This window comes from Aegilops tauschii, chromosome 1 (genome assembly GCF_002575655.3).
Source record: "Aegilops tauschii subsp. strangulata cultivar AL8/78 chromosome 1, Aet v6.0, whole genome shotgun sequence".
NCBI lineage: Eukaryota > Viridiplantae > Streptophyta > Magnoliopsida > Poales > Poaceae > Aegilops > Aegilops tauschii.
This window is the reverse complement of record NC_053035.3, coordinates 492,123,294-492,132,991: the sequence shown is the minus strand read 5'-3', so window position 1 is coordinate 492,132,991 and position 9,698 is coordinate 492,123,294. Positions and strand designations below refer to the sequence as shown.

General features: G+C 54.2%; 1 protein-coding gene across 1 annotated transcript; it reads right to left on the bottom strand.

Moving 5' to 3' along the window:
- Window positions 1-1,813: 1,813 nt before the first annotated feature.
- On the bottom strand, window positions 1,814-3,181 carry LOC109740212 (GATA transcription factor 15-like). Its single transcript, XM_020299251.4, has 2 exons — window positions 2,416-3,181; window positions 1,814-2,303 (listed from the first exon to the last, which is right to left on the bottom strand). Exons 1-2 carry the CDS (start codon window positions 2,812-2,814, stop codon window positions 2,043-2,045), a joined length of 660 nt encoding a protein of 219 aa, XP_020154840.1. The 5' UTR covers window positions 2,815-3,181; the 3' UTR covers window positions 1,814-2,042.
- Window positions 3,182-9,698: the final 6,517 nt, after the last annotated feature.

The following is a 9,698-nucleotide window of genomic DNA, read 5'->3' as shown; positions in this document are numbered from 1 at the left end:
ATTTGCAGGGGGGCGATGAGCTGCCACCTCGAGGGGGAACATCCAGTCTAGCATTGTATAGAGAATTCGAGGGTACGTAAAAAGAATGAAAATTACGGCATGGAAGGAGGTTGTAGGTACTCTTGCCACGAACCAAACCATGTCATATAGACACCTATCAACATGTGGTACTTGCTTCCTGTGTGGTGACAACATAGAAGGGAGCTTTCATGCTATTGTGGCTTGTGGACATGTTCTGCTTCTATGGGAGCGAATGAGGTCTATTTGGCTGCTCCCTAAGAAGTCTCTCTTGATTGACACTGGTAAGGACTAGTTATTGAATGTCATAGCGGGGTGCCAGGAAATTGTGCAAGACATGATTATCATGCTTATTTGGTGTACTTGGCGGCTTCGTGTGGATATGGTATATGGAAAGGAGATAGTCAAGTTCCTTCATTTTCGATAAAGTCAAGTTCCTTCATAGGGACACAAAATCACTGACACACTCATGTTGATGATCAAAGGAAAGATGCCACTGTTTGACTATGTACCTAGAAGGAGGCCAAAATACCTAGCCCAGCAAAACTGTGGTCGCCACCGGCAAACCATGTTGCCCTTTTGATCCATGGCTTATTCCTCGAGCAGGACGAGATTGTTATGGTTGTTATGGTGCTTAGGAGACACGATGAAAGTGTGATCTTTGCTGCATATCAGTTTGTCTATAATTACAATAATGCTCTCGACATGGAGATTCGCGCATTGATGCATAGGATGGCTCTTGCGATCTAGCAATCAGTAGGGACGGTCATGGTCGAGTCGGACTCCTCTGAGGCATTGACGATATTATTGAAGATGGCTTGTCTTGTCTTGCCCTGCATATGGTCGCCTAGTAGCGGACATTCTACAGTTGTTGAAAAAATGGAGTTTATTCCTTAGGAGATAAGACATGAACAAAATAAGATAGCAAATTGACCAGTGATGTACAATCGTAGTGCGATATGGCTGCACAGAGAACCACCATATATCGAGGCACTTCCCACACTTGATTGTAATCCTACGGTTATGAAATAAAACCCATTTACCCTCGAAAAAAAGTTAAAACTTGTGAGTTCCTAGAATGCGCATAAGCATGCATATCATTGCATTAGAGAAGAAGCGATAAAATAAACCTGGATCCAACGCCTTCAGGTTACAAGGCTAATCACTAGGATTAGCAGCCACACAGCACAGCATACCACAAAACAAGCAACACCTAGACCAACCTCATGCCAATGCCAATGAGGCAAACCACAGAGCAACCAACCAGCATCACAACCAATGCCAAAAACCTCTACAATATGACAAGACCCGAGGACAACACGGAGCAACGTACCCTCACCCATTGCATCAAGAGAAAGTTGGAAGTGGGTGGCAGGGCCTGGGGAGACCTAGATAAGGCGTCGTCGAGAGAGCGCGCCAACGATGATGTACACTGTGCCCCGAAGGCCCACGCCTAAAGTAGTAGCCGACACCGACTCGAGCCACACCATCGGAATTCCTCGAGCAGGAAGACGACGATAGCTCCAAGGAGGAAACGACGACATGGCACGGCCACCTCCTGGTCCGGAGGTCGGACCAAAAATTTCCCCGCGAGATCACGGCCAAAACAACGCCTCCAGAGCTCGCGTCGCCGTTGTCAGCTTCGGACTTAAAACTTATGAATGCGGTGTCGTGTGTTTGTACCGAATGTTTAATGATCGGTGCTTTATATATAAAACGGGGCGATAGCCTTTTTCGATAATTGTGGGACGAAGTTCATAGCCCAACGCATCGATCGATGGTACAAGGGTGCAACTGAAACAAGGCATGTACTAGTACTTCATAGTAATTCATATGTTTAGCAGGCTTGCTCAACGATAATGTCAGACAAAATACAGTACTAGCACTACTGCACATGCATATCCCACCGGCCGCGTGCAACCGTACGTCCCCAACAAAATCCCCAAAAAAACGTTGCAGCGCCCACCAACCGCGTTCCATGCCCTAACCACGTACCTACACGTACTAGTCACTAGTACTACTAGCTAGTTGTACTGGTACACTCCGTGCTGCCTGTCGGGCCACGCCGAGAACGCCGGGGCCGGCGGGACGCCGTTCAGCCGCCACGCCAGGAACGGCCCGTCGACGGCGCCGGCGTAAGGAAGCGCCTCCTCCGCGTACGGCACGGCGCGAGGGGCCGACACGTGCGCCCGCTGCGCGACGTAGCCGCACCCGCCGCCGGCATTGGTCTCCGCCGCGCGGCGCTCCTCCTTCTTGAACCGGATGCCGCACGCGTTGCACAGCGACTGCGACAGACAATGCACATACATGGCAACGAAGATCAATCCAAACGCAGTTGCAGCTACTTGAAGAGCGCACTGACAAAGTGAGCATGGGCGAGGGTAAATGTTTGTGTACCTTGGGTCCGCGGGGGCCGTTCCTCCAGAGCGGCGTGGACGCGGTGCCGCAGTTGGCGCAGCGGCGGTCGAGGAGCTGGTCGTGCCCGGCGGCGCCGCCCCTGCCCTGCTGCTGGTGGTAGTAGCAGGGCTCGGCCCCGGCGGACACGGACGGGTAGGCCTGCGGCGGAGCCCCGTGCTTGGTGCGGTCCAGCTCGGGTTGGCGTGTCGACGGCGTGCCGAGGGAGAGCGTGCAGTCCACGAGGTATCCCGAGGAAGCAGAGGAGGCCGGGGAGGAAGGAGAGAGGGTGGTGACGGTGCTGTGGTCGTCGTACGAGTAGGCAGTTTCCTCAGCCACCGGCCACTGGCCCTTGCTGCTTGGCAGCGGCGGGAAGAAGAGCGAGAAGGTGGAGGTGGCCATGGCGCCGGAGCTTGCGACGTTCTAGTGTCACCTAGCTTGGGCGCTCTGTTATTTAAAGAGAGGAGAAGCTGCTAGCAGTGTGTCGAGGAGGAGGCGAGGAGCTAGCTGGCTTGCTGCTAGCCGAGCAGAGTGAAGCTAGTGGTGAGCTACTGGAGAGTGGAGGTAGGCAGCGGCAGCTAGGATTTATAGGGTGACCGAGATGCGCAAAACTTGATTAGATTTGCATCCATCCATCTCATCTGGTGCCTTGCTTTGCTTTGCTTGCTGGAGTGGTAGTAATCGAGGCCCTGGTTTGCTTTGCTTTGAACAGCAGCCGCCTCGGTCGCACCGCGTACATGCGTCGCCACTAGCTAGGCTACGCTAGGATGCATGCTCCATGCAATGGAACAAAAGATTGTGCACGGCTACAGAGGCAAGCCAAGACCAGCAGAGCAGGCGGCACAGCAGGGCGGCCAATGAGTGCGCGGTTGGACTGGCTGGCTGCGCCGAAGCCAGCCCTGCCGCTCTGCTCCTGTGGATGACAGTCTTGGCTCCGCTTGGCTGGCCTCGCCGGACGACGGACGTCTCGACGGGAGGTTGGATGGATGGGTGACTGCTCGAAGCAGAGGGGCAGAGGCCGACGATCTGCCGCGCTTATCCCGGAGCTACAGCTACAGCTGCCGCTACACCGAGCGAGCCCATGCAAGCACGTCGCCTCAAGAATCAAATGAGCGATCACGGAGGAGGCAAAGCAAAGATGCTGCCCGGTTGGGAAACTGCCTGCGGGCTCGGCCAGGGGTGTCATATATAGCGACGGCGACGGCGAGTGACCGTTCCGGCGCTGGCCTTTGACATCATAACAGTATACCGGAGATCCCGTCAGCCAAAGGTACGCATGCATGCCAGAGGTGGCGACGCAGGCGTCCCTGACACTGACAGCCCGGGCCTAGCTAGCTACTCGTACTAGTAGTATCTTGACAGTGGCAACATCTCACTCACTGGCAGCCATGGCTGATGGCCCCGTTGCTTGGCCCGGGCGCGGTCAAAAGGTAGGTAGCGAGCCATGTGACGGGGTGCGGGGGGATGGAACAGTCTCCCATGCGCATCGCGTCGCCGCCCAGCCCAGCCCAGCCCGCGCGCGGGGCACGAGGAGATCGTTGCCGTGGCACAGGAGCGCGCGTACCACCACCGCTGGCCCTGGTCGCGTCGAGGGGCGTGCGCGACGGAACACGGAATAATTGCGTATTCCCATCTCGCTCGCTCTCGTGTGTCCCGGCGCCGCCTCGGCTTCACCGATCGACACGTTGGTACAGAGTACTGCTCCTAGTGCTACAGTTGCGTTTCACCGGCAAAAAATCGTTACTCCCTCCGGAGTACTGTACACAGTGTGTCATAAAGATGAAGTATATTTTAGATTCATTGTGTCTCGTCTCACTTTATTTGTAAAGCAACCACCGAATCAAGTAAACGATCGAACGATATGGGTAGTCCACATACAATGCCCATCTCAAGAAAACCGGGTCACGCAGAACGCACATGACTACACTATCAAAAATAGTATTGGAAAAACTGAGTACAGCACCACACATTGCCCTAAACACCTAAACTCCACGGCAACGCCTCAGGCGGGAAAACGAAGTAAAGCATCGCCATTGTCAAGTCCAGAAGAGATAAGGGTTTTCATCCGGAACCCTGGCACAAAGAGGAGCGCCACGACGACGTCTTCAGAAAGATAATAGCGCCCGCAAGCGTCGCCATCGTCGGCGACAAAGCGCAGAGCTTTCGCTCGGCAGCTCCCCGTGCCACCACGAGATTTTCAGGACAAGCGCAATGAGTTCAACTCCCAGGTCCAGATCGGGGCGAGGCCACTGCCAAAGACAAGGAGAGCACCTGAGCCACCCACCGCTGCCCTCCTGCCGCCCACACGACCAAGAAGGAGGGCCAACACCACCGACATGGTGCCCGTGGGAGAGCCAACCATGCGGACCGCCATTTGAAACCGCCGCTCCGGCATCCACGTCCAAGCCACCACCATTCGTCCACATCACGGAGCACCAACCTTGAAAGGAGGAAAGAAAGGGGTCTCCTTTCATTTCTAGCCCGACATCAGTCACAAGATCTGGGTCGATGCCCCCACAGTAGAGGGCGTCTAGACCTGCGTCCCCAGCCAGTCCCGGTGGACCGGCGGGACACAACCCCGTGACTGCCAACGGCCGCAGCCGAGCCCGCTCACGCGACGCCTCAACCATAGTCACCGCCGCCGATCTGCCCGACAAATTCATTGTCGAGTGGAGTTTCTACAAATAATATTTCTTTTGTCATATTATACATGTTTAGGCCACACTTATATACCCCTTTAGACGGACTAGAAAACTATAGCATGGAGCGACCCAAGTTCGGGACAACGCGTCTGGTCAGGACGTTGTTGGACGGCAGGTCGAAGGTTGGTAGGCGCGGGTCATGCGGCGGGGGGGGGGGGGGGGGGGTCGCCGATGTTGGAGAAGAAGTTGGGATGGGATGGGATGCCGGAGGCGAGGGAGGGCTGGTGAATGTGGCAAGTTGGGGGGGGGGGGATGTGAGCGGCGAGGCCGGCATCAACCCGTCGGTCATGGGTGGCAATGAAGATCCTTATTCTTTCAGGAAAAAGAATCATATTAAGGGGCATTTTGATTCGCGAGAGTCTAAAAATATGAGAATAGAAAAAACATATGATTGGGATGTCATGCTCATCTCAATCCTATTAGTTTGTTTGATTGCATCATAAGAAATAAAAGATTCTTTCGAAGAGGTTTGAGTGGATACCATAAATCCTATGAGAAGTAGTACAAAGAAACTCTAGAAAAATTCTCATAGTATTCAGTCCTATAATTCAAACAACCAACATAGAAAAAAAATCGTAAGGTTTCCAATCCTTGAAAATTCCTATGATAATCGTTTGAATCAAAGGAGTCCAGAGTAATCTGATTAGAGATGTGGGTAGTCAGTTAGGCCAACTCCACCGCGCGACCCCAAACGGACGTCCGCTTTGTCCGGATTTCGTCCGTTTGGGGTGCCGATGGGTGGCAAAACGGACATCCATGTCCGTCTGTGGTTAGACGCGCATAACGCGGCCGACTATCCCAAACTGTCCGCCTGCTCGCTCGTCCCTGCCTGCGTGCCGCACTCGCCGCCGCCTCGTCGCGCTCGCCGTCGACGCGCGCCGCAGCCTCGTCGCGCTAGCTCCCCACCCGCTCCCCGCAGCAGCGCGCCCACCGTCGCGCGGGCGCCCGCTGCTGCCTGGCAGCGCTCGCCGCCCGCGCGCGCCCCCGCTCGCCGCCCGGCAGCCCCGCGCCCTAGCCGCCCCCGCTGCCGTCCTCCCGCTCGCGTGACCGCGCTCGCCTCGTGCCCTGCTCCGGCGGCGTCGACGAGATGTGCAAGGAACTGTGGAAATGGAGGAGAGAGAGGGGATGGGTGGGTCCCTCCGGTTTCAATGACAGGTGGGCCAGGCCCATGTGCAGACGGACACAACGGACAACAGGGACGTAGAAAACGTCCGGCTCGTGTCCGCTTTGGACCCAAAGCGAGACCAACTTTGGTCCAGAGATGGGGTGAAACAGACACGAAACGGACGAAAAAGTAAAATGGGGTCTGCCGCTGGGTCGTCTGGTTTGTCCGTTTTACCTCAAACAGACGCGCCCGGATAAAATGGGGTCGCGCGGTGCAATTGGCCTTAGAGATCCAAGAAAACGTTTATAATCTTTTACTAACTATTTACAGTTTCACACCTATACTCTAGTAAAATGGAAATATAGTTACCCCGCAAAGAAAAAAGGAAAATAGTTAGAAGTGTCACGATCATGAACATGACAAGCAACTGACTGCGGTTGATAGAGATTGCAGGTACGAATCCGCGCATGCATAGTGGCCAATGGAAGCGCACTGCCTTCTTCTCTTCTCGCAGGCTGTGGCCTAAACAGACTGACTCGGAAAGCGGCCGCGTGCAGCTAGCTCCGGCCGGCAGACGACGTCATGCATGCATGCTACGGCGGCCTGCCGCCGTCCTGCGCGCGTACCTGCGTCGTCGTGTCGACCGGCCGGAGGCGCCGTTCTCCGGTAGCCCTGCATGCGCACCGGTGGCTAGCTCCACCTCCACCTCCACGTACCTGAGGACTGAGTCGGTTGCGACGGATCGATGAATGTCCGTGCCCTCGCGGTACCTGGGCCACTCTCGACCGATCAATGCAACGGCCCGGCCGTGTGGTACGTACAGTGGTGTGCATGCTGGGCGCGCACTCGGGGAGGAGAAAAAGAACGTACACCCATGAAACGTCGCGATACAAGGGTGAACGCACGTACCACTTACAATTACAAAGTTGGTACGTGCATGATGATGATGCACCTAGCTAGACTAGACGCTGCTGTACTACTCATCAGCGTGCAACGTGCATGCACGCCGGCCGATGCTTCAACTACTGTGCGTGCTGCCACCGTACCCGTGCTACTCATCAAGAGATCACAGATTAATCGTGTGCCTTTGGTCTAAGAAATGGCTGATCCTGCGAACACATCGCCTGATCTACATGGTATGACAAGTTGAAATAAAGATGTGATGCCTTTTTTTTGTTCTGGGAGATCGAAGGCTTCTGCATTATTTATTTAAAAATGAAAGAATGGAGGAGTAGCTATCCAGCATCAAAAGGAAGGAAAGACCAAAGGAAAGGAGCAAACCAGATGAAAATGAGTGTAGCTGCAGGAACGGCGAAAGTAGACAGGAATTACAGCCTTGCGTTGCATCTGCATCTACGCTGGCTTTTTCTCCGGTTTTTCATGGCCGGGCAACGACCGGCTTTCCCTTTCGGAGCAGCACGAATCTCCACGCACCGGATCCATCATAAATCGTGCATGCATTCATGGGGTGTGCTGTCTGCGTATATCGAGGTGACGGGAAGAACACAACAGATATGTATGGAGACGCATGGTGCTTTCGTTCTTTCTTTCCATGGATTCCGTCGAGTCAGAGAAGGGAAAGGGGCCCTTTGGCTTAGCTCGGTGCTCCCGCAAACTTTTCCATGGCCGAGCTGTAGCCGTAGCTCACAATGGAGTAGGCCTGACTACCCAAGGAGCAGCTGTATACACGCGTGAATACTTATATAGTACACGGCTGCATTTGCAAATACCGGCGGCAGTAGTTTTGAATTTAGAGCCTCCCTTGATCTTGATCAGTGCAAGAATTCCTTCAATAAGGATGTCTGCCCGTGAATGAAAAGGCAAAATGTCACGTGCTGCTCCCTCCCTCCATGTTTACAATGCACGATTTTTCTGTCCTAGTTGCATCTCCAACGTCGGACCCTCAAAACCTCCACAAAAATCTGAAACCAAAGTGTTCGAGTGTTGTAATCTATCCAACACGCGGTACCCCATCCGTCCGCGGACGCGTCTGCTTGTCAAAAAAATTGCAAATCAAGGGAGCCTTCCGGGCGTCTAGACCATTGCCACGCAGGCGCCAGACCACCACGTCTCACCCGAAAAACCCTCTCAGTGCGAAGTGGTCGCCACACATTCATGCCGGTCAGGCCGCTCCAGAGCGGACGTGACACGCAACATTGATGTCGGTCAGAACGACGCAACCGGACAAATGGGCCGCGCTGCTTCAATGCCGACGGAGCGACTGAGAAGCCTACTCCGGCTGGTCCGCCGCATTCAAGTGGGCTGCCCGTTCGTTCGCTTGGCCATACCTAATTAAGAATGGCTTGCCCGCCGTCCAAACCATACCACATATCTTATCCTCTCCGCTCCTCTCTGTCGCCGCTCACCACCGTCAACCATGTCGAAGTCGTGGTTCTCCTTGTTGACAGATGACGGCTTCTGGTCTCCTCCCGAATCCGGATCTTGGCACCACCGTCGTCGCTCTCCAGGGCCACCAACCTCCACAGCAACCGGCTCCTTCGAGAAGGAAGAGATCATCATCTCCTTCGATGGCGAGGAGGAGCAGGAGACGCTGCAGCAGCCGTTTCTCCTCACGGAGGCGACGATAACGAACGAGGACTACCATTCGCTGATGGAACTCACGATCGAGTCCTCGCTCAAGTATCATGTTTTGATGTTGTCTTTGCCGCTGTCAGCCCGCATCAGAAAGGAGACGTCGTCACCACCTGGGCGGAGTCGGCGTCGCCGCATCGCCCCGTTTCACGCGGCAAGGCTGTGAAGGAGGAGGTGCCCTTGGCGATAACAAAGGCGCGCAGGCGCCTCCTCCACTACCTCGATGGACGCGGCATCCCTCGTCATGTAGCTTTTTTGGATGAGTAGGCGGCGCGCGCGGGCGGTGTCTGCGAAGTTCGACGAGGCGCCGCAATCGCATTGGCCAAGGTGGCTCTCCGCACGACGCAGGAGTAAACGGAGCGGCTCCTTCGCGAGGGCAAGGCGGTGGCCGCGCCCCCGCGTCTTTCCGCCGATAGAAGGACCGGTCTGACGATGACGATGATGACAACATGGACGGCGATGAAGGTGCCGCCATCCAGGCCAGCGAGGCTTACAAGGTCACCGTCCGCTACAAGCTAGTTTAGTTTATTTTTTTTGGTTTTTTGTTGAATGGACGAAATATCGTCCTGTTTATATGAAATATATCAAAATTATGTTCGTTTGCACGAATTTCATCATGTTTGAATGAGTTTTATCCAAATCTAATTTTAATGCGGACGGAGGTTTACGACAAGCGTTGGATGACCGGCTTTTCTATCACTGTCCGCCGACAAATACTATGTCTGTTTGGGGGCCGGCGTTGGAGATGCCTTAAGTCATATTATCAAAGTTTGACTGGGTTTATCTCACATAATGTAAATATCTATGGTACCAAATCAATTTCTCCAAGACATACACTTTGATGTTTTAAGAATTTTCTAATAACTAGATTCATGTAAAATACTTCT

Excerpts from the sequence above, each read along its gene's own strand:
- LOC109740212 (XM_020299251.4), bottom strand. The coding sequence starts at position 2,814 with ATGGCCACCTCCACCTTCTCGCTCTTCTTCCCGCCGCTGCCAAGCAGC. Across the intron at positions 2,304-2,415 it reads ACGGCCCCCGCGGACCCAAG|TCGCTGTGCAACGCGTGCGG; the intron begins GTACACAAACAT and ends TGTCTGTCGCAG.